Source organism: Temnothorax americanus, unplaced genomic scaffold, assembly GCF_048541705.1.
Source record: "Temnothorax americanus isolate GAGA-0224 unplaced genomic scaffold, ASM4854170v1 Scaffold9, whole genome shotgun sequence".
Lineage (NCBI taxonomy): Eukaryota > Metazoa > Arthropoda > Insecta > Hymenoptera > Formicidae > Temnothorax > Temnothorax americanus.
In genome coordinates, this window is record NW_027509812.1 from 5,550,917 (window position 1) to 5,577,162 (window position 26,246).

General features: G+C 37.1%; 2 protein-coding genes and 1 long non-coding RNA gene across 9 annotated transcripts in view; 1 reads left to right on the forward strand and 2 right to left on the reverse strand.

The window, feature by feature from the left end:
- LOC143908208 (uncharacterized) overlaps nucleotides 1-10,528 on the forward strand; it is an 86,621-nt gene extending 76,093 nt beyond the window's left edge. For 2 of the 4 annotated variants that reach the window (XR_013260061.1, XR_013260060.1), the window contains exons 3-4: nucleotides 8,396-8,460; nucleotides 8,568-8,676. This is a non-coding gene — a long non-coding RNA (uncharacterized LOC143908208). Of the gene's footprint in view, nucleotides 1-8,395; nucleotides 8,461-8,567; nucleotides 8,677-10,270 lie in introns of those variants that run through there. The other 2 variants (XR_013260062.1, XR_013260059.1) reach the window with 1 other exon arrangement.
- Nucleotides 1-26,246, reverse strand: part of LOC143908202 (uncharacterized) — a 371,145-nt gene that overhangs the window by 163,178 nt on the left and 181,721 nt on the right. The window lies entirely within an intron of this gene.
- LOC143908204 (homeobox protein abdominal-A homolog) overlaps nucleotides 747-26,246 on the reverse strand; it is a 33,214-nt gene continuing 7,714 nt past the window's right edge. Inside the window, exons 3-4 of one of the 2 annotated variants that reach the window (XM_077425651.1) lie at nucleotides 9,003-9,340; nucleotides 747-8,905 (exon numbers count right to left, since the gene is read on the reverse strand). In XM_077425651.1, coding sequence (XP_077281777.1) covers nucleotides 8,855-8,905; nucleotides 9,003-9,340 — 389 coding nt within the window. In that variant the 3' untranslated portion in view covers nucleotides 747-8,854. Of the gene's footprint in view, nucleotides 9,341-26,246 lie in introns of both variants that reach the window. The other variant, XM_077425650.1, reaches the window with a different exon arrangement.

The following is a 26,246-nucleotide window of genomic DNA, read 5'->3' on the forward strand; positions in this document are numbered from 1 at the left end:
AGAGAAATGGGTGATCGGCAAATAGGAAGAGAGCCTAGGGGACCGTGACGCATAAACCGATACGGTTATTTCCGAATATCCGCAGCCATACGCGACCACTCGATGCCTCCCATTTCAATGTTCCACCCTTGCAAGCGTAAAAGTGGCGAAAATTCGATGAGATGTATAGGAATGGAAATCTAAAAGGAATAGAAACAAAAGCTTGTCCTCCTCACGTATGGCCGAAATTTGCCATCAAAATGTACCCAGTTAACTTGGTGATTGTTTTTACCCTATCTTTATCTTCTTCCTTTTCTCATTTTCATGTCTTAATAAGATAATTAAGACGAAAAATTATACAAAACTTAAATGCTCCATTTTGTAGAAGAAACTGCTATAAATTCGAGTTTTCGTGATGGAAAAGTAAGAATGTGTCTATCTTGGATAGAGGTAGTAATCCAATGTTCCGCTAACTAGTATAAAAGATAACAAGATGGAAAAATAATGAAAGAAATTAAAACGCTTAAAATATATCTTATTGTCACATCTCTATTTCCCTCGTCGTAAATATACACCATTTTCGTGTATTTATTTGTCCAGATTTGAGTTTATCTCTATTTATTATAGTTTTGTCTATACCTCTACTAAATGATGCTCTTTAAACATGAATTGGTTTAAGTCACTTACATTATAAACATATACGGTGAAAAAGAAAATAATAACAGAATGGTGAGAGTTTTATTACAGGAATAAAACAAGCATCCACATATAATTTACTATATGTTTTTATTTCGTTTGTAATATCATAGATAGCTTACGAATATAATTCTACATCAAGTTTTGAAAATGGATACATTTACATTCATTGTCAATGAATTACCACCTCGCTCGCCATCATCATCGTTATCATCATCGTCGTCAATCTCGTCACCAGCTCTCGTCGTACGGTATAATACTAATCATTAATAGTCAATAGACACGAGACTCCATTATTTCATTACTCCTATTACTTAACGTGGTAGGTAGGTAGGTAGGTATTGAAGGACAGCTACGCTCGCTTATCGTTACATTATTACGTTAATTGGGTATCATCGATACGTTAAGACCCGCGGATTCATTCATCTTAATTAATTTTCTCTTGCGGCTCTTCATTCACTGGGCGATGTTAACGTTAGGGTGGTGTTTAATATTTACATCGAGAATTGTTGAAATAATGTACGGCTTTCCATCCATTCGATAGACATAAAATTAATGATTAAAAGATTAAAAAATCTGCATTTGTGGATTATTTTAAAAATTACGAGAGAATAGAATTAAAAAAGGCTCAAATTAAATTGAAATTGACAATTAACTTCTCTCACTTGCGAAGTTTCGCAGTATTATTGCGTGATATCACGAAAGAACAGAAAGAGACTGCGCTGAATCGGCTGTAACTTTGAGCAAAGACATTGCAGAATCTCGGAAATGAATATTTCTATAATTCGATTTCCATCGTTATTGATAAAAATGTGCACAGGCCCGGACTTACTGTTTTTATTGTACGATATACAACATCTCGTCATTATATTTAAACAATAAACAACATTTAATTAAACAATCGGAGCAGAACAAGTGTCCGTTAGACATAACTCTTGAATTTATGTCAACAACTTCGAGGAATTTTTCTTTAATCAAAGCGTTCGATGACAGGAAGAGCAACGAAATGTCGTCGTGATGAAATACGTTTCTGCGTAAAATTTTTTACGCGTAGTTTCTGACAAAAAATGAGAAGATCCTTTGTTCTGTCAAAACGAACAATGAAGAACATTTTACACCGAATTTCTCCAAGTTTCGTCAGATAATAACAAGCGCGAAAGATCAAGAAAGCTATTATATTATATACAGGACGCGCTGCCATAGGAATATCATTAAAAAAATTCGAGACGTAAAAAAGCTGCCACAACAAAAAAAATAACATTTAATGTGTATATAAAAACTGATTAGCTTATCACTTTACGGAATCAGTTGTGAGCAACGTCAATGGCAAACAATTACCAAAAATAACAACAAAGACAGTCAACACATTCTTGCGAACGAACAGAAACATTTTAAATATGTTCAACATCGTCTGATGCATGTTATTAAAATCCCAAACAGCAATCTGTTTAACAGTTAATTTTTGCATATAATACTCACAGTCGATTCCAACCTCAAGTGCCCAGATTTGTGTTCACGCTAGCCGGATACACCGTTACACTAGTACACACAGGTCGAATGAACAAATGCAATAAGTATAATACAACCAGTTGCGCGAAGGACAACGAAATTGTTCCGTACCAATCATCAGCGTTTAGTTGCCAAAGAAGAAGACTAGAATTAGTTTCTTTTTTTCGGCAATCGCGAGATATTTCAACGAAATCGTTAGTGCCTGTTAAGCTTAGAGATTGCGGTACGCAACAGCATCATCGTCTTCGAGTACAGAATATTAAACATAATATATCTATATAAAAAATACGCATCGAAACAATAGAGACGACAAGCGATATATTCACACTATGCTATCATTTAAAAAAAATTCGTCAGTACCTTTCTTTTCACATTAACAAAAACAAATATACGAAAAAAATACGTAAAATAAACAGCTCATAAATAAACAATGACATCTATAGATAAAGAAAATATAACAAACAATTTTTTTCTCATCTCAATCCTACGTTTCGCCAGACGGATTCGGCTACTTGTTTCATATAAATAACTTTTTCTCTTTTAACCAATACGTGGCGCTTATCGCGAAGAATAGGTCTAATTAATTTCAATTTTGCCAATAGATTATTCGCATTTGCTTACAAATAATACGATGTGATTTACGCTGAATATTTCACGCTCTCTCTCTCTCTTTCTCTCTCTGACATACACATACACACACACATGCGCGCACATTCTCTCTCTCTCTTTTTCTCATATCTCATATCTTATGCCATCATTACTTTCGCACGTCCATGCAACCCTTTTTGTCCTCAAAAGCAAAATCTCTTTCACACTACTCATACACGCACATTAAATGTTACTACATCGTTTAACCAATGTTTGAGCCACACTCTAGTGTGTTCGTTCTATATTTATTAATTCGGATAAGAGAAGTCCTCGCGCGGGGTTTGGGAAGTGGAGACTGGGGTAGGGGTTTGCTTCAATAAATATTTTTGCTTTAATGTCGAAGAACCGGCCGTGGCCACGCAAATTCAAGAAAGACATGTACGCGAGTTTGGCAAGTCGGGCAATGTTGTACTACTAACATATTATGTGTTTTCGTTTTTTTTAACGTTTCAGTTAACTATACCTATAGTCGGTACTATCAATTCGATATAGTACACATCTACGATAATGGTAAGATTAGAGCGAGTATATAAATGGCAAAGAGGTAGAAGCGGGAAGGAAAAAAGGAATGAGGAGGAGGAGGAGGACAGATCGAAGGAACAAGGAGAAAAGGGAAGAGGATGGGGAAGCATTATGAACGTTATATGATATGATTATGCGTCAGTTATTTGGAATAATATTCTATAACCATATAGAGAGTTGCTGCAGCTAGCTTAGATATAAGCCAAGAGAAAGCTTCATATGTGGACGGCGCCCGCACAATTTTTACTCTAAAATTTCCGCCTTATACCTCTACACTCTTCCGATCCATGCGAAAGATTCGAGAAGGGATCTCATTTGATTAGGATACATCGGATGCAGACTAATTCGTGTAATTTAGAAAATCACGAATTAAATCCGTGACAATATACTTTCTAAGAGTCTTATGTACCTGTAATGCCAATTTCCAAACAAGTCGATCGGTTTTTTTCCTTTCTAAAGTTACTCGTATACTCATTGTAAAAATATAAAGCGAGCATAGTTACAACGCTCGTCAAAATTCCACATCAACAATGTTTATAAGCGATCAACGAAGCAGCTCAAACGAAATTTCTTGGAATTTTTCCTCAGATAAAGTAATATGGTCACACAATAACTGATTATCGTCGTTAAGACAAGATTTGTGATTCGAGACTTTCTAGAAGAGAAATGCGTAATGGCGTAATGTCGTATAGAAGAGAAATCACTAATCCTCATCATCGATCCGTTTCTCAAGTCCAACACTATGGTCGATGTCTGACGTATGCGCGCAAAAAGTGGCGCGACTCCGTACGTCGATGTCATCCCCTTTATTCGCCACACACACCGCCTCGCTAAGAGTTAAGGACTTAATGTGTATCGTAAATAGAAACTAACACGGCCGCCATAAATCTCATCGTCCCATACTGTACAAATTCTTCGGACTAAGTTTTAATAATAATTATTATTACGCATTACGTATATATCTCTAATTTGTCGGACGTATTGGCGCCGCCATCGTCGCAGTACTTGCTGCTGCCACGTCGCTTAAAAATTAACGATGTCTGTATAGCAATAATATAAAAACATAACTAAGCAATAATAATGATAATAACTCATATTTAATAATAATAATATAATAAAACTAATGCTCGCACGTCCGCCTTGTAGAATCGAAAGCTACATGGTGGACCTGACAGGTAAATTTATAAAACAAAATAAAAATAATAATTAATAGGGATGATGATGATAATGATAATAATATAATAATAATAATAATTCGTAAATAAAGTCATGTGTTTATAAAGCTTTTCTATAAATAGATACACCGATTCTCGGAGCTAACCGCGTCACGTGCGTCCCTCTCATTTTTCGATTTCACGATATTACTTCTTTTTTTTTGTTCCGTATACAATGAGCCGGAGTATGTTCAGGCGCGATCGTACTTCTTTTTTTTTTACATTCCGACAGAACAACCGAAAGATCCATGGGCTACGGCCACGAAATATACAATAATTACGTTGTGTACTCTTAACACGATAACAGATTACGTGGAGTGGAACCGCGCGATATACAAATATGTGTGTTGTGTTGTTCCATAATATTTTTTGTATATCTATATACGTAAGTCGAGTACAAGCACGAAATATGGCTCGACATATGTGATGATCATATCGATGTGCAATAAAAAGATATTATTTTTAGTCAAGAACATTTGTTCTTATTTAAATAAAAATATTTCAAAAATTATAATGCAACTTTCCTTTCGTATATATGAATTAAACATTTAATGTACCTTCCACCGTAGATTTTGCAGATAAAACTAATGGAAAAATATAATTAAAAATGGGTCGAATCTTAATTGATTTATTACAATTTACACTTACATTTTATATATAAATTAGTAAATGTAATTAATCAATTAATTAAATTTAATTAATAGTTTCGTTAATCATATTAATGACTATTATCTCCGAAATACATCGCTATTATCATTATGAAACGCACCATTATAGTGCCTTAGCAGGCTATATAATTTTTTTAATTTGAATAATAGTTTAAAACATATTCCGCGAATATTTTAATTAAATACGTTGTAATTACTGAGCACGTTGTAACATCCGTAAATGTGACCATATTTCTGCGAGTGCTCTCGTTACCTTATTGAAACCTAATTTCTGCAAAACTGTTTAATCTTACACACGCATATATTATGTTCTACTTCATCTTTTTTCATTTTGCACATTACATGTTAAAACACTATTACGATTACGGTATGTAAGTAGGTACTTCGCTATGTGAGGAGATACGTGAGTACATCATACGTGCGGACTCACACGCGCAGCTTAATCATTACATTACGTATGGGAATATTATTTATAGTATTATTTTTTTTAGTTTAGATAAAATTAGCGGTAGAGTATTAATATGAATACGTTTTTTCTTTCAATTTTATTTAAGTGTGCTTTTTTGCTTTGATTACGGACGTCTATTTGGAGCTGCTCGCCGTTATTTATGCTATTTTCTCATTCAATTAGATTAACAAGGTATTTTTTTCCCCTCAGTTTACGTACTTGTTTAAATGTATCCTAAGATCTTACCGCACCAGAAAAAATTCTACCTTGATGCGCGATACAACAGATTTTCATTTTATTTTGTCCATATATATAATATATACTTATTACTTTTAATAATATATAATATGGTATTGTGTACAATATGATTTTACGTCATTATAAATTAGGCGATCCATGCAATAGATTCTGATCTTGATCTGAAAAATGTGATTTTCTTGCCAGATTTTACGTATTTTTCATTCATATAAATATATATTGATAAAATTTAATCCGAAGGTATATACATATACAATATGTGTATACATATTTAGATTAAAATCTTATCTTTTTATAACAAATACAATATATTTTTTATTTTTCTTTATAATAATTATGAAATCAATGAAAAATGAACACATTGTGTTGCTTAGCATTAAACAACAATATGTTTATTTTCAATTTTATAGCTATTAAATTAAGAGTAGCACTATGTACCTCGGATAAAATTTGCTCAAGACTTATATGATAAAGAATCAAGACCTATATGCATCGATCGCGCTAATATGAAGGAGAAAAAAATAATTAGGCAATAATTTATATATCGGTTATTCCTTTTATGTTTATCTTTTCCTTTTTTTACGAACTCTAAGTAAGTAATACCAACAACGGGTTCTATATCTATGGAAAAGTCTACCCTGACACCAAATTACGTATTTAATGTACTAAGAGTGAGATACTCGTCCGGTAATGTGGTTCGTGTTTCTCGTACGTACATACGAGCGTGTATCCATGTGTAGCTTACTTTCTCCCGCGTTTGTTGCTCTTGTTTTTTCATCAAAATTATTGTGTACTCACGAACATTTACATGTATAATTTCCAATATACGGTTGAAAAGAAAATAATAATAAAAAAATGCGCAAATTATAATTCAAACGATTAATTGATTGTTACACAGAAATTATATTATGAAATTCAGCATGCAAAACATTTTATCCCAACTTTAGGTAAATGATTAAAGCATTCTCTCGAAATAATAAGTAGATCAACTGTATGTTACGTGTACATGTGTATATGTATAATTTTTTCTTGTTTATCGACACGGCAGGATAATCGAGACAATTACTAGTTGTCAGAATCTTGACAAAGCGCGGTTGCCAAGCATATTGTACAGTTATTTACCATCTATATCACGCTTTCGAGAAACACTGTTCAGAAAGATTTATTCTTGAGAAAACCAATGTTTATATACTCACGGCACGTGACCACGTTCTTCAATGTCTGAATATCGTTTATGTCTCTCCATCATACATCTATATTTCTTAAATTCTTCGACAAGTTTCGCGAATTCAACAATATTTTATTGCTCACGATAGAATACTACTTTTACTCACGTTGGTAAAAAAATAAATACCCTAAACTTTTATTGTGTCTAAAATAATTTACTATATTTCGTTAACAAAAAGTTTTATTTCTTGCGATTTGTCTGAATTGACATATCGGAATGGCTGGAAAACATAAGCAATATGTTTTTCCTATATCCGTGAGTATAGGTTTTTTGTGCGAAAATGTACCGAGCGTACCGAAAGAGTTGTTATCAAGGAAAAAAATATTTTACTATATATATATATACACTACATGTGTGTGCATTATTATATAATTTGTAAAATCAGATTTTTTTCTCCAAGAAAGTACAAATTTCTTTATAAAACCCATATGTAGATAAAACTTGCTATACCGCCAATGACTAATCTATTTGTTCGATAAATAGTTATACAAAATCAGCATAAATAACATTTAGCTAATTCGTTGAAAAAGTGAACATAGTAAGCCCAATATTGAATTATTTTATCGAATTAACCGAAGAGGGGAAATGTAGGGGAAAATAGTCGTGTACGCCCGTTATTTATAATCGTAGACCGATATCTAGAAGGAGTTACCGGAAGTCCGCAATCGCGCGAGAGACACGTTCGTTGTTCCAACGAGAACGTCGCAAATTTTACGCCTTTTGTAATTTCGTTTAGCGATTGTGTAAAGGAAGCGTTCACGTAACGTCGAAGGTAAAACGTTCAACGTCGAAAATGATGAAACCGTTTTCTCGAAATTGCGTCACCGTATTTCTTCCTCCGGAACGATGACGCTTCGTATAAGGTCTAGCTAATCAACGAAAATTCGCACTTGCAAGATGAGTGATGAATCGAGGATTACCTAAACTCTTATTTCGTTCGCTGGTTTCTTGTAATTGAATGCCGCTTACAGTCCGCTTACGCAGTTTGATTATTTCCTTCTCTCAGAGTTCGATCAATTAACCGCAATGTCGTCGTTAATGATTCTGATTGGCTCATACGACCATTAATCCTTCAGTTTCGGTCCATTTAATTAATCTACTCACCGCCTCGACGTAATTATTGGCTCTCCATGGCAGTATCGCGCCAATTCGCACGTTCATCGCTTGATAATCGCGATGGCTCATTGTGTAGCACCCGATTAACAATATACATTATACGTTCTAGGAATCAGTCACAGGCTGAGCCCCGTGCGAGGCGGTTTCGCATGTCGCCCTTCGGGGACTAGCCAAGTAAGTACGTAGCTGGGGTGGGGTGCGTTCATTCTCTATGCTTCGAGTTTTTCTTTTTACTATCGTAACATCTACTTATCTTTCTTTCTTGCTTAAAAAAACAAAAGACAGAACCGATTCAGCAAGGCATTCATCGCGTACCTTTTCTCGGTTGCCCAGAGTAGCTCGCGCTCTGTGTGTATCTTCCAAGCTGCCTAAATCTTCGCTATCTTCCCCCCTTGGTAAAAAAAGGGCCGATGACCGCATCCGCGCAAGGTCCTCTACTTGCGAGCACCGGCTCACCGACTCGAGGAAGATCACGAAAATTTTTGCATCAGATGCTTCGTACCTGTTTCTCGCGTGCGAAGATGAGAGGAAGAGAACTCAGGATCTTCTACGTGATCGACCTTACCAACTACTTCGCTTCGGAGTCTTCGTCCAGGCCGCTCCAGTCTCTTGTGTCTTCCTTAAAAGAAAGAGAGTCGGCTCAGTAAGGTATCCTATGTGGGTACCTTACTGACTGCCTTCAGAAGATCGCTTTGCGTTTTTTCCAGGCCGCTTACGTGATGTTGCTGCTGATGCTGTAGGGCGGCGCTCTGCTGCTCCTGCTGCAACTTGGCCTGTTTCTCCGCCTGCTGTTTCTTCATCATATCTTGCTCCTCGCGCTCGCGTCTGGCTTGCTCGTTGATTTCTTTGACCGCCCTTAACTCCTTTTTCAACTTCATTCGCCGATTCTGGAACCAGATCTTGATCTGTCGTTCCGTCAGGCAGAGTGCGTGCGCGATTTCTATTCGTCGTCGTCGCGTCAAATAGTGGTTGAAGTGAAATTCTTTTTCTAATTCCAATGTTTGGAACCGCGTGTACGTTTGCCGACCTCTGCGCCTCGGGCAGCCATTCGGACCTGAAAATGGCAAAAAATCTAATTTTTGAGATCACTCGATAGTCTCTAAACTCCTCTCTTCATAAAAAATTGTAACATTAATGTGCAAACAAATTTATGCAAATATGAATTTAAAAATGTTCAAAATTATTTTTACTCTAAAAATTAACTTTTTCTTCGCATTATTAAAACACTAAAATATGTTAAATTAAAAAGCATAAATATATTAAAGGAACGAAATAGTATAAATATATATTCCATATTTCTATAATAAGAAATTATAACGCATCTTAAATAATTTTTTTTTTATGGAGCGTAAAATCTATCTCTTACTAACAGCAACAATAATTCCAACTAACAGTAAGGATATTCTTCTCTGTTTCTAACTGATGATCTTAAATGGTCTTCACAGCCTATCACAAATTTTAACTCTCTCCTACTTTTCTCTCTCTCTCTCCGAAAAGAAAAAAATGTTCTTTGGACCTACCGCTTATTGTGAGGGTTAAAAAAGAATGAATAAAAATAGAAAGTTCCCAGGAAGCTCTCACGAAAGTTACTCACAACGAACCCTTTCTAGCATGCTACTTCACTCGGTTAACTTTCTCCAAGAGAGTTGATGTCATAAACAAGGATACAGGCGACTTTAAATTTTTTTACGAGTTTTAAAGATACGAATCGAAACGTCGGGTGCGCAGGTAAAAAAAAGTTTGCGCGATGTTACGGGACCTGCTTCGAAACAGTTTCTACAACAGCACGTGTTGTTTATAGTTAATATGACAGTAATAACAATTAAAATCAAATATAAAATAAATTTATTACAAATAAAAAATTGTGAGGTAAATTTAACTATGATACATCTATATATAAATGGTCTCTTTTATACATTTATAACGTCATTGCTGAATTTCGAATATATTTTCGTAATCAATTCAAAGGTAACTTCACTTTCAGTTGTCGCCACGGACGACGAGCATCTCTTTTCTGAGGATCGCGAAGAAACCGGTTCTTTAGTGCAAAGAGTGGACAGCCATAATACCATCATTCGCGGAGCGACGCTGAGTGGCTATATTACTGCCTCGTGATGAAGCAAATGCGTGCTACTGACCAATAAAAGATAGCAAGACTTTTCTTTCCGATTATTTTACGAGAATACGAAGATTGTATCGACACGGCAAAAAGTGTCGAAAATTAATTATTAAATTGGTTAGAACTCGAAGGTGATACGTAGAACAATTAGTCACAGGTGCATTGGAAACTATGCATATAGGTACTATATACATAAAAGCATTTCATTTTTTATTTAATAACCACATAAAATAAAGATTTTTTTAAATCAAAAGTTTACGATTTAATGAGCAAGGGTGTTTTACTGTCAAAAATTTAAAAACTTTGAAAAAAAAAAATATGTGATTTTATATTTTTGTTAAAAGTTAATTTTGTGGACTTGCTATAGATTTTTAATCGAGAAGATCGTATTACTTGAGATATTGCACATCCATTTTCATGAATAGATAAAATCAAAGCATGGCATAATCATACATTATAGAAGTCAGTATAATACTATTCATGTGAGATCATGAGGCTGATTAGCAAGCGATCACATATTACACTCAAGTTATGGGCAATTTACGTAAAATACAGATATAGCTGACGTGATTTGCTTACACCTTGCGGAATAGTAATATGTTGAGAAATCGGATTAACAAATGGCAAAGGGGGTATTACCCTACGACAGATTTAAGCCGTATTTTTTATCTTCCGTCATAACGATACTCGTACTATAGCGATCGAGCGCTCAAATGACACGCACGTGCGCAATTCCCGATGCAGGATGACCCATCAAATACGTATCGCTCTGGGGCGAGCAGAAAACTCTTGGAGAATGCAGAGAATGCTGATATTGAATTCAGCATGGCCGTTCTCGCCAGCGCGGTCCACGAGCCCCGCGTCGGTGTACGCGTGTACCTGAATCAGCGACCACACTCACGAATTCCGCTTTTTACGTACGTGTGGTGGGACCGGCCGCGTCTGTATTAGTGCGAATCAACACCGTTTTTAGCGCGGCCGTGTGCGTCAGTTTGGCACACGTACGTCCGTTGCAGCCACGGGGTGGTTACCGAAGCCCGAAGGGTGGGACATAGGTTACCTTGGCAACCAGAGGGGAGATCATTCTATCCTCCTGGCGGCATATCACGCGGCGGCAAGCCTAGCACAGCAGCCAGAAAACTCTTGGTTGCATCCTCTCCACCGACCCTATGGAGGGCCCGTCACGTCGGTCTTAGAAGACGGGTGAACTTGATTGCGCCCACTCTATTCGCCATAAATATGGCCCATCGGCGAAGCGCTGGGTGTGCGAGCATTATCAATAATTTCGACGGAGAAAACTAATGCCGCTGTGCTAGAATTTATCCGGCGAGAATAAAGTTGCGCGCCGAGATGGAGGCTTACCAGAAGCCGCGAAACGGATATTCGTTCGATGAGACTAACAAAAACTTTTGCTTTTCTGAAATAAAAATCCAAAATATTTTTAGAGAATAATATAGACGATAGTTAATGCAATTAACAATTTCCTTTACGTATACGCATAAAGATATAAAAATTCAGAGACTTCTTTTTAAATATACGTTACCGTAAAAAGATAGAAACTCATGCACATGGAATATTAAAGATATATAAGATATCGTTTATCTGTGAAGTCTCGCAAAGTGTTAATTAGCGTTCTGTCGTAAATGATTCAGAGACAAATAAATTATAGTCAATTGCCAGTGGTCCATTGCCACTCTACAGAAGGGCGACACGATGGGACGCGCGCACAGAAATACGCCATTATGGATGGCACAGGCCTGTGTCTAATTACGGTCATATACTAAGTTTAATATCTGCTTTAGGTCTGCTTTAGCATGCAGCTCGGGGCTCGGGGAACAATCGTGGATATTGTGGAAGTTTGTCAGGCTATGTTCGCCAGTCTGTACCACTACGCATCCAGATTTGATCAAATCGACCTATGCCATTTTTTCTATAACTACACTCAAAATAAGAACTCCTTACTTTGCATTAAAAAATAACGAATGTTTATATTTGATTAAATCTTTTCGAAGAACTATACATGAAGAACTAAGATGTAATCATTGGCATTTTTTTCTATAAATAATCAGCAACCCGTGCTCTCTTAGATCTATATTAAATTATATATTGAGCAGGCCATTCAATATTGCCAGATGCCCACAGATGCTTTCGCGCGTCTACGAAGCGACTCATTTAGCGCGATCAATATTATCATCACTATGTAAATGAATCAGTATAAGTCTTAACACTGTAGCTTTATTCTTTCAATCGAAGCATCAAGTACGAACTGAGAACGAATGTCTGTATATAACTTATTAATAAATCACGCACTAAAACTCTAAAATTTCATGTAGATTCCATCCGAAGATTAGCTAGCTTTTAGACTATCCATTAATTTCACAATGCAAAAAATTTCAGCATGACGACACGCAACAGTACGGCGTTTGAAAAAAATAATATACGCGATGCCGAAGAGGCATTAGACAGATTTCGCCAACGCACTGTACAATCTTGACAGCACCTGCAAATCGCGAACCCTCGCGTCTAGATATGTCGCGTTAGGGCCTAACCCCTCTTTGTTCGACCGTTGGAGGGACCATACGTGAGCCCCCTCAGCGATCCATTCATAAATATCTCAAAACGGCTTAATTTCGCGGCGCTGCGGGCCAGTGCGGGCAAATAAAATCTCGAGCCGGTGAAAAATGTAGACAGTTTGCCAGATGAAGGAGAACAGACGGGGGAGAGGAGTAGAGGGATGAGAGAGGAGATACGGCGTAGCCACGACCCACGACTCGCTTGATCACTGTCTCGGGTCACTGCAACCTCTGCCAGAACGATAGAGTTGGAGAGGACCGGGTAGGAGGCACGTTAAAGGAACGGGAGGGAAAAGAGGTAGAATGTGGAGGAAACAGCCGAGAGAACGATAAAGAGTGAGAGGAGGAAGGAGAATGGATGAGATATGTAAAGGAACGAGAGGGATGGAAAGTGCCAAGCAGGAAAAATGCCCACGATAACTCCGCCGTCCGTTCCGTCGCGATTCCAGCTCCGGGTGCGATTTATGCGGCTAATCCACGCACTTTTCTTGCCCACGTCTCGTCCAGTCGCCAGGTATCCGGTTCGGCTGTATTTCAAGGCCGTTCGCCGATTAGTCCAGCTATGCCAGACGGTATAGATACACCGTTGTTCTATCTGACGTTCATTAAACCGCCCTTCCCCGCGCCCCGGTTCGCGAGCCCCGGCGATGCTGTTGCCGATGGTCGCAGTTATCGGAAACATAAGTCGCGTGAAAAATTCCAAGTGGCTGGAATCTGGAAGATGCGACCGTGAAAGTTCGCGTTAGCGTTAACGCTCGCGAAATGTTACACGCGGGGAATTCACAGACTATGTTATAATTTCTATTCTGTAACCGCGAACGCAAGGTTTTTTCTGCCGTGCAGCCATACGGGAAAGCAGGTTATATCCTCGATTGCCAGACGGCTAGTACGTATCCGATACCACCGCGGGAAGTGCGCTATGTAAATTTTATGCGGGCTGCTGTTTGCAGGTAATTATTGTAAGCGGTACACGAAAGAGGCCCCGATTAAATCTACTCTAATTTAAAGACCAATTTAAATAAAACGCGTTTTGATCACGCTAGCTTTGATACTTGTAATTGGGTAATTTTACAAATCGAATATGTTCCTTGTAAATTGCCAAAACGCTGCTTATTCGAGTGTATCAATGATACATTACTTTTCCACTTGGAACGTTATAATCTCCGTCGTTAATATATCATTATTACGAAGCACAGCAAGAGACTCAAGCGATTACCTAATCAGACCTCGGAACCAAATTAGTCGGTCATTAAGGAATATTATTTCTGCACTATAAATTTCGTCGTCAATTTACTCCTCTTAATATCCTGCTCTTTTGTACCCGGAAAAGCAATTAGAATTTTATATTTTGTTACGAGAAAGATTCTGTTGTTTTTATTCCGATTTATGAATCGGAATGACTTAGGTCATATATATATTTCGCATATTTATTAATATTTTCCATATTTATTAATTTCGCATATTTATTAATATATATCCTTATTAATATCTTATTATTTTATATATATATAAATAAAAAAAGAGCGTTGTATTCGATTGAAGAAACTAGTAACTAATATAAAAGAAGAAAAAGAGTAACTAATAAGAGAAACTTTTTATTCTAGAACATTAATTTGTTAAGATTATGGTAACGTGCGTTCAATTTCAATTAAAATATGCTCAAATTATAATATGTTTTCTAGCGTATATCAATTATTTATTTTTTGTTATAATGTTTATAAGTTAGGATTTATAATATTGAATTAAAAGGTATCTTCATGTGTTAAAAGAAATATTTATAATCTAATTTAATGTACAATTTTTTCACACACAAGGAAAAAGTTATTTTCCTTTTGTGTATTATAAAAATAATTCTAACAATCTCTCTTTTTACGTGAATGGAAACCGAGTGACTGAAGCAAACATCGAAAAGGGGTTATTGTTTTCAACCGCATGTCGCTGCTCGGCGAGAAGAACCAAAATCGCATGAAGGCGCGCACGAGGCGCGCGGTTGACATTTAATCGCCTCTTTAGATTTACGACGACCTGGCCCTATTGCCGCTATTACGACGCAGCAGTCTCTACCAGCTATTTTGTCCCAGTCGGAATGAATGACTGTCCAGTCTACTTGAGGTGACTGCCACTTCCCAGTTCTAAAATCTTTACGCAGCCTTATCGAATACTGGTTTTGCGACAGTTTTCTATTAATAATTTTCCTATATATGTAACATGGTTAATTATAGTAGATTAAGATGACTTCCCCATCTAGTATATAAAATTAAAATCTATGATAATTGCAAATATATATATATAAATAAAAAACATTGAATTTTTAGCAGTACCTACGCAATAATAAATCTATTACATAATTAATTAAAACGAGTCGCCTATAATTACCAGTGGTCACTAAATTACGAGTTATAATTAAATAACTAAATTATTAATACGGCTTCTGCCTTTCATAAAAATTTATTTATTATATAATTTTTGTTGTATATATATATATATATATATATATATATATATATTCTGCATTGTGTGCGTCACATCAATTGTATTATATTTGTCACGATCGCAGATTACGAATTGCTTTTCTAATTTAGAAAAAAAGATTCTTTACGTACGCTACTTATATACATATATGTAAATCAGTAATCATGTTACTGGTACAAAGAAGATATAAGAGCTGATGTAACGAGACAATCCGAAGAGTTTTCGCCGATTTAGAAACTGGAGTATCCTCGTGCTCCATTCGGTGGCTGCGGCACGGTCGACCTGACACTGACATTAACCACCGCGAAAACGATTTATCGCTTCCCCAATTATCACATGGAGCGGCATACGAGTCCCCCAGAATACTTTGCAACGAAGTTACACATGGCAAACTTTCTCAATATACATGTATATATATTTAGTAACATCAACTAACAGTTTCCAAAATGACTTATTAACTCTAGAATAAGACATTTTATCATTTTCAATTATTTTGTATATCTAAATTCGATCAATTAAATTAGAAATTGATTAATATTGCGCCATTATGAGTGCAAGTAATAGGAGTTAAATAAATTGCTATTTGAGCAAACAATAACAAACTTTCTTCTATAATTAATCATTAAGCGTTTAATAAAGGGTATATATTTACAATCAACAATCAGTACTAACAACTAGTACACACATTTTGATTAAAAAAAAGTCAAACAATCCAAGTTTATCAACCAGTTAGATTCATATATATGAAAAAAAAAGCACATGGACATTTGTACGTATACGTAAAACGACATAAGCCACAAAGATGATACTAACACCACCGTGGCTGCGAGTTAGATACACAGGTGCCCGCGCACGCGTAGCGTCCGTCACGGCCGGCAATAGACTTAAATCCTGATTGGTTGGACAGCTAGTAGGAGAATGTGTGTGAAGTACACAGGTACGCTGAAGGGAGCGATTTTGGTAGGACGGGGGGGCAGAGATATACATATAGTATATATAGATATATATATATGGAGTATAGCGTTCGTATATATATATATATATATATATATATATATATACATCGGGCGGTAATAAAGGATTCCGACAAGGATGGATGATGAGAGGGGGAAGTTCGCTCCATTGTTCCCGGTGGAACCCAAACGCCATCCATAAGGGTGTCTCCCATTATCCGGCATGTATCTACCACACGCACACACCTCAGCGCGCTCGTGCTCCATACGCGGAGGATACCTAGGGACTCGCCTGTCCTAAGATCGAGTGCGAGCGCTCAGATGCGTGGTGCGGCGGCGCCTTTCAATGGGCAGATGAGTTGTACCTATACATGGCGGCCAACTGTGCCGCCACGGCATTAAGAACTCTAATCTCCCACGTATTGTAAAGTCGAGAGAAAAATTTATAAGAGAGATTCCGAAGTCGGAACAGTCGCGTCATGCGGTGATAGACGGCATCTTGAAAACTGGAGAGCTATATATACGCAAAATGCAAACTTTGCGCGAAAATTCGAAGATAGATATATAAATTATATAATCAGGACAACTCTTGAAAAAATATTAGAGACTGGCATCTGTTTAATTGCCTAAAATTAATGCATTGCTTTCGATATCCGTCTTTTTTTAATTATTATCTTATAATTTATGGAGTATTTAAGATCATGTTACGTGTACATAAATTATATAGAATATTCGTGTGACTATTTTTTCTCACAAGAGTGTAGAGAAACGTATCAAGATTATTATTTTATTTATATTGATAATGTTGGAATTCTTAATCGCTGTTCCTGTTATGAGATTACTAAGACTGCTGAATTTCGTATGACATATACTGTCACGTGTGTAATATATATATGAGCATGTAGATAGCACATAAATATAATTGAGTGCTCGTGAGCAAGGTGTAAATGTCACAATTCAACTTCTATAAAATCGTTAACTCATCCATGCGCTGAAGGAATACCGGCAAGTATAATTTCTCGGATAGTGCCACGCATCTGAAGCACAAGCGTATATACCTAAAATTGCTACTGAATTTATTAAAATAAATTATACAATCCGCATTTCAAGAATTTATTACAATCGATCACATAGTAATTTTTCCCGAATTTTTCTTCATTATTCAAATAAGCATGACTCGCATGCTAATTACGCTACGTGCTTTTACCTCGCCAAATAATTTCTAAGAACAGTTGGCAGTGTTAGCAGACTTAAAAATAAACCTATATTAGCAAAATCAACCAAACTCGAAATACGCGCAATCTCATCCGGAAGGTGAAGACCGATACAAAACAAGATTAAATTTTAATTTTGTAATAAAGAATAAAGTATTAGAATGCTGTTGGCAAACATTCCTTCCCCTCTTAAAGCTCATAACGGAGGCTTGCTACCCTCTATATTCTGACTAACGGTCCCCACTCCTGCCACCGACAACAGCGCGAACAGCTACCCCCCATAGAACCCCCTAAGACTCTAATTACGGCCTTACGTCCCCACCATTTCTCTCGTTCCCTCTCTCATTCTCTCTCTCACGCCCTGCAGCGCCCTTTCCGACCATTCTCATATTTTCCGACACTCCCTGTGCTACCACACTTCACTACAATCCACCCCCTATGCCATTACATGCAAATGCCACGGTTGTCTCTTTCCGCTAATAAAAGTCGTGCCTGGTGCAATTTAGAACATCCGACGTTGGGCCACTATGGCTTCCGAAAGATACAAAACGAGACACGGATTAAGTTTGGAAAGACAGTGATGTCGAGGGTTATTACTCATTAGGAGATTTGAAACGCAGTACATATTATAGAGACGTGGAGCTGACCGTACGCAATTTGAACTCGATGAAAAAAATTAAGTAGATTTTGCAGATTAAACTGTAAGTTTGTACAATTGCATTTAATATTATTTCATCGAAATACATTGAAAATTAAAACTCGAGAAAAAAGCCAATTTAAAAGTTTACGAATTTTACATTCTGTAACGTTTATTTTTTAATGGTATAAGACATTTTGAAATTTAATTCGAAATATTAAACGAAATATATGTTAATACCAATAAAATTAAACATATGTATTATTAATCATTAAACTAAATCAATAAATCAAAAAGTTTATATCTTAAAGGTAAAGATATCGCCCAGAGACGATATCCTTATACGTGTGTCGCCGTAGTGAGAAATGTTAGAATCCACATAATGTTTAATCAGAGCACGTTGCGGCTTTACGATATTAGCCGGTGTTACGCACCCTCTTTCACCCTTTTCCAACCATCCCTACTGACGTCACTCGACCTGGATATTTGATAAAATGTGAGGGAACCGTCCGATTATTTTGAATTTTATAGCTTTGAAGTGTTTAACTTTGAAGTCGCGATCGAACGTATTTGCTTTCTACAATCTATATACATTTTTTCCTTTTAATAACTTTACAGGAATCTTCATAGTAATGTAGAGATTAATAACACATTATTAAATTTCCATTAAATTGTGATTTTTTTAATGCAAAATCGGTAAATTAATCGATAAATTAAATTAATGAAAAACATTACGTATCAAAGTCCTACTTGACGTATTCAAATTTGATAGATCTATTAACATCACGCCGGACTTGTTACTGATGACTTTAACCGATGACAACTCAATCAGTAAATATTATACTTCTCGCTGACCTTCTCTTTTATTAAGATAAATTTAACTAACAGCAACAGAACCTTGACTTTATTGAGTCTGATGACTTATAATACTTCTATTGAGACTAAGGCAAACGTCATGTATAACCGAGGCATCCAAGACACATAATGTATATAGAAATAATGCGCTCTGATTTTATGTCGTGAAAAAGTATATTCGTCTTCACGTTTATATTTATAAAATATACTCAGGTGGCGGATGACAACAAGTATATCTGTGTATGTTTGTCTCGGGGCGTTAGTGTATCAATGGTTTTCGCAGAACATGAATTTCGCATCGCGTCTAATAAATCGTCTTGAAGTAAATTATTTTTTGCGTTCTCGTTGGACCTTGAGAAAATTACCGCGCCATAAATTGCGTACTTTTTCTTCTTTTATATTCTCTAATTTTGTTTACCATACACGTTTCAATCATTGTGATTCATTGTGATGGATAAATCGAAAATATCCACACGATCACGATTGATAATATTCAGCTCATTTAAATTTCTTTAAGACTCTTATAAGATAAAAGCTTGTTTAGTTTGCTCAAAATCACGGAATGCTTAATTTTGTCTACGAGTAACTTATAGCCTAGGAAAGCATCGCTAGACAAATATATGCATAATAACAGCTGTAAGATAAAAGAACTCGTTTTGAAAGCATCGAGCATTCCTCCTCCCGCTCGGCGCCACGCACTCTCTCATTTTCTTACGCGCTTCGTCGCTGCCTCTTGGGCCCTCCGCTTTAGTTCGGACATATCACGCGAACAAAGGGGATACCGGGCACATGCGCACTCGATTCCTAGCACTGGTAACGATTCTGGCTCCTGTTATAGCCAAGCGCACCCTCCGGTTCTCTCTCCCTATCTCTCCTTCTTTTCTCTTCTTCTCTTTTAGCCAGCCACCGACTCGGGGCACAAGGTACGGAAGTAACTTCTATATACGGTGAAAAAGCAGTGCGCGAATGTGTGAATGCGTATACACGAACGTCGAACGGAGGTAGGATGCGCGTTGCAATATTTGAGAATCATACCGAGATGCGCGTACTACGTGCGGATGGAAATGCAGATGCAGAAGAAAATGTTTCGAATATATATACCACTAATGAATGTAATATAGATGCGGCAACACACATACATATCTATATATACATATGTCAATATATCGGTAACAAACAGATACGTAACGCATACGTGGGTATAGTTTAGGATGGGATATAGGAGCGAGCAAAAATGAGGAGGAATGGTAGGTACGCGCCGACACGAAAGAAGCTGGAAATGGAGCCCTTACTTTTTATCGAGAAATAACAGACGTGATAAGCTATATCAGAGGTGCACCGTGAAACAGCATACTCTGGGTGATATCTAAACCAAATCGTTCTATGATACTATTCCACCTATTCCACCTATTGCGCGTAGCCTCCGGAAACTGCTGCCGTCGGAGTCTTTAAAAGTTAATACGATCTATTAACTATTGCCATGCTATCAAAACCATAACGATCGCCATCTTCAGTAAAAGCTTAATTACACAGGAAACGAAGCCTTGCACTCTAAAAGGAAGATAAGATACAACAAATGCATACGTTCGTTCATCCGTCAATGCAATTGATTTATGTCGAACTTGGCTGACTAGAAGAGATATATCCATTTTCTTGTAGGAAAATTACGGGCAACTATGATGATAAGAAATATTTTATTATGATAAATTAGAAGATAAATGCTATTCCCGCATTTACAAGCGCGAATAGCTCAAAGCATAGATTATATATATGCAAATCGCTTAAGGCAACGGATCGTCTTACAAACGATTGAACTCTAGCGCCTCGTAACAGTAACTCTATCCCGTCGGGTGAAACGTATAATCCCCCTCGAAGGTATATCATTATACGTTGTATAAATAATACGTTCGACAAACAAGTGTCCGACTTGCTATACGGGGGTACACGGGGGTTTAGCCGCATGCTGAAATTCAAATTTATGCGGATGTCGCGATTTCTAGCAATTACAACGTCGCGCCTGTGACATTAGAGGATAGGCGTATACCATTCGCCATTGGCCATCTCGTGGCATAGATTACACAAAAGTCCCTTGGGAAGCGGCGTTACCCTACTGTCGAACCCCTACGTTTCACCCCTGTCCCCACCGTTGGTCCCTCTTTTCCCCCATCCCCGGGTGTCTACATACGAACTCGCCGGTCCTTCCCCTGGATACATCCGTGGCTAAAAGGTCTATATCGCGCACCGTCAAACCTGCCCGAATTGCTCGTCGTCGTGTTATGCAAACGGCCGCATTTTGTTACGATAGCGCCTGCTGGGGGTCGTCCTCCGCCGCCGTGTTATGCCTCGCAGCGCGGCGCAAAGAAGCTGAGGAGCACGCTCCGCTCGGCGGAGAGCTCGTCGGTATGTAGCTGTACGGCTTACGCCGTGCTCGTCGAGCACGTTTTCTCGTCCGGACAAGATCGTTCCGTATGTCAGCGCCGTACATTTCCGTAACTACGCGGACGACGTTTCTCCCATCAGCGTCGGGCTCGTATGAGCTTTCCCGCGAAAATATGAAACACCTTAAGACTCGTCGGCTCCTTTATCCTCCGCTTCCCCGCTCCCCGTATAATGCATGGAATACTTCGAGCGTAGTGACGCGAGTATAATGGCATCGGAACAACGCCGTCTTAATCTTCGCATTGAATATTGCAGCACGTTATAAATATGCCGTCGAATTCTTCGAAATATTCGCGAAAATTTTGAGTCGAATTCACGTGATCGCTTCTGGATTTAATTTGAAAGATCGACGCTACCGAGCGATAAGCATGTATCGAGCACTGTTTGTTTAAAATAATTTAATGAGATTACAACGGCATTCGAGCTGATAATGATATCGTTGTATAGAGTTTCATTTGACGCCATAACACTCCATTAAAGCGATAGTTCGTTCTTTGATCAATGAGAAAAATTGCGATTCTCTAAAGTTCGACTCTTTACATATACTAGATACGTTTTTCCAAGTTATGTAAATTAAATATAACAAAATAAAAATTATTTTAGGTTATTTGTTAATATCATAATCTCTTGCATTTTTCTACATGTATAATTTTCATATATTTTTTTGTTTACCTATTTTTTTATAAAATTTCAACAATCATAAATAAACATATTTTTTATTCATAAGATAGAAAGCTTCGAAATTGTAGTGTCCTGCTTACTACTTAATTTATGATTGAACAAATTAATTCGCTTATCAAGAAATATGACTTTAGCATCACGCTCTAAAATGCATTCACCAATACGAATATACATTTACAGTTATTAATAGCTTTGCTGTAAACAAATCAATCTATAAAATTACTTTAACAAACTTGAATTATTACAAGATGAGAACATATTGCAGATATCACTTTGATAATTGCAATAAAAAATATATATATTATTTCATTTTAACCACACACACACACACAATAAGTTAAACATACTAAATATGAAAAATGGTTTTTCTATTGTGAAAAATGTTGCCTATTGAATAACGTTAATTTGAGGTATTTATTACACATCGGTAAACGCCAGGAATTGATATTCAAAACTATATTTCTAATTATCCAATCATGAACATTATTCATGTTAGAGTTAAAAATGGTACACAAAAGCTTCATGTAAAAAAAGTGCAATTTTCAACGCTCATTTATTTTCACCTGTAAAGTTTCGTATACAATTAATGCAGACGGGCATGCCAGTCGTAACTCGTGAGAAACAGAGAGATAATACTCTTGCGGTGTAGTTGTCATAAATTTGTTTTCTTTCAAATAATTATTATCGTGGCAACGTGACGCACACACATCGGACAATATCCCCGCACGGCCATGGCCGCGCAAATCTCGATTTTTCAGACCTTTGCAGTTATAAGTGGCAATCGTGAACGCCCACTACGGTGCGATATACCGGATGTCCTAAATTTAACCGTCTTATATATCTATGTTTTCTTTATCTAATTTAAGATCTTTTTTTTAGCGACAAAAAGACGTCGTTTAGTGCAAGTTTTATATTTTCGATGTTAATACATTAACTATTTGTATTCACATTATAAGTCTATTTAAAACCAAATCTATCTGTTTATACTTTCAAAACTTATTTATTACAAAAGACTCTTTATTTGCAATCGTTCATAATTTATAAACCTTGATCGTTCGATGTCTTTGCTAAAAGAACGACTCCAAATCTGCAAATCTGTCAAAGAATCTGTAAATAACCCGTTTGCTCAAGTTGAACTATATATAAAGTCAAATACGAAAAGTTCCTATCCCTGCTGAAAATACAAGTGACTGCAAGCCGCCGGAGGAAACAAAGGCAAATACAACATCTTTTATAACCCACATGTACATATTTTATTGGAATTTAACTTTCAGATGAAGGATAAAACGTTTATCTTCAAACAGAGCAACCGTTTCTTGCTGTTTGGTCATGAGAAATAAAACTTAATCCTAAAACTTTAGACATTGTAAATGTCAAGCATGTGCATGTAATAAAGTTTTCGCGGTACAAATAAAGACTGTCTGCATGTTGTAACGAATAAAACTAAACTACGATACGCGTCTGTGACATCAGTAATCTTGATTGCAGAAATTATAATGTGAATAGTCTCCATATCTAAAATAATAATATATAAAATAAATTGCGCATCAATTATTGTTTATATTAATATTAAGCTTCTCTCCTTTATATTTGTATTACGGGAGACCTTATTCATTTCATAATAGTATTTATATTAATATTAAGCGTCAATTTATGCGTAACACAATTTTAAGATCATACGAGAACAATTACTTAAAAAACAGGGGAAAAAATTTAATTAGAAAATATGATAATGTGCGCCAATTTAAAACTTGAAGTCGATTATTTAAAATTTTGTCCAGTTACTGTACGTAACGCTAATTTAAATCAATTCCAGCATAAAAGTACAAGAAAGAAATACGTTAACGGAAAAGGGGTATGAATGCGCGTAACGTCCTTTACTGTAAACGTGACGTGGTTGATTTTCGTATATAATAACATACGATCGTCAAAGCCTTTACTTTCACTTGACTCAGCACGAAACAACATCGTGATTTATACGCGTTGAGAAAAAAATCTTTGATTCTTGCGCTAGCTGCGCTTTTCTCTTTCTGTGGTTCAGGTAAACTTTACTGCTTTTTACGATAGCGAGGAAGAATGCGTAACGCGCGACAAAGGGTGAAAGTCTAAGCGTGAAAAAAGTGGATTTTGAGAGGAAGAGTTAATATATGTTATGAAAAGGGAATAGAAAAGGAAGCGTCACACACATATATATATAATTCTTTGATTCGTAACAGTAAAAAAAAAAAGAATATGCTAAATTTTGTATCCAGTATCATGTAGTGCAGACTTGCGGCAGAATATTTATTAAGGTAAATATTTAAAATTTAAATTCTTAAAAGAATTTAAATTTTTGGCGCGCGATAGGCATCGCGAATAACTGAAGAAAATTAAAATATATTTAAACATAAATACATGATTATCAGGAATATTTCAATGCAGTGAGAGATTGTAATATTCTACTCTAGTTCTTCTGTATTTAAGGTGCTGTTAAGAAATATTTTCACATAATGTATTTTTTTGTAATATTTTTATATTGTATAATGATGTGGACTACCATAACGTTATATTAATCTTCCAATGAACGTCAAATAATATTAAAAGTTATCCCTTCGAAAGAAAATGCGAAAGTGTAAACGAAGGTGTAAAGGGCTTCCTTTCCTGAAGTTAAGTGTCAGTCAGATCCTCGATCAGCCGATTCCGAATACCTTACATTGTAAGATATCGCTTCAGGGTGGTCATCGCGTAAATGTGCGCCGATATTCGGAATCGACCGGCCTGCCTGAGGATTTGACTGGTGTGATGGCTTCGGCACGCGACATAACGGGGTATACGCGCCGCCGCCGCCGCCGCCGCCGCCGTATGACCATAAAATAAACGTTTGGGGTGGCGCAGGCGGAGGCCAAACCTGGCAGCGTATAAACACTTATATAACGGCAATTAAACTGCTTTTAAGGCCCATAAAACTGCAGTTTCAATAATCTCTGTGACAACACGATTCTGACCTGTCTTTGGAAATGTGGTTTCCCTCGGGAGATGTCAAAAGCGATTACGCCGCACCGACGAGTGTAAAAATTTCGATCGTTGTCTCCCCCCCCCCCGCGCTCTCAGATTTTTCGACTGACTGCGTCTCCCCAATGTCTAGTTTTTACGATCCGCTTTGTACCCAATCCCCGCGATTTCGCACGCCTTAAAATACAAATAAAATGTTTCCTTGCATCTAGACTTTACTTTCCCGCAGCAATAACGTTCCGCGTGGAGTTTAGAGTTTCTTAGAAAGAAACGTATATTAATGGCGTATCGAGAGAAGGCGATGAGTAAAATAGAAAAGTGGAAAACGCGCGCCGGGTCGTGGCATAAAGCAGAATTCCAGATGAAATTTTCCGGATAAAATTTCGATGGGGGCTATTCTTTTTCTAGCCAATGTCAGATACCTGCTGGATGCTGATGCGACTCAGGCGAGGGAGGAAACGTTTACGTGTGAGAGACGGGGATAGCCGACAGGATCGAAGGCCGGGGGGAGGGAGGAGGGGGGAATACGAAGAGAGGTCCAGGTAGGGGAGGCGGGGGCGATGAAATGGGATAATACCGACGCTGCAGGACGCGGCAGCCATCATCGAATGCTAATGAGGGGTTGGCGGCTTTTGGGGCAGTGGACTCTGCCCGTAGAGTGGTGCGCCGTTGTCGGCGGATCGGCCTGATTATAAATTATACATTATCTCCCGCTAGTCCCCATGTACACACCGTAATCCAGCTAGACATTTGCAGGCCTCTTAACCCCCAATGTCAGAATATGCTCGCGTATTCGCGTACCAGAGACAGATTAGAAATTCGTACATCGTCCACGGTAATACATTCAGTATCGCGTTAGTCGGCATATAATTTTAATTTCTGCCGAACGTGATCAAAATTCTCGAAAATTTTCGCGTTCTTAGGATTTCGTTCTCGAAACGCAAAATAATCGTGGTTCGCGAAAAAATTTTTGCATTAGTTATAAGTGAAAATGTAGAGCTATTTTATCGTATCCGCGATATTATC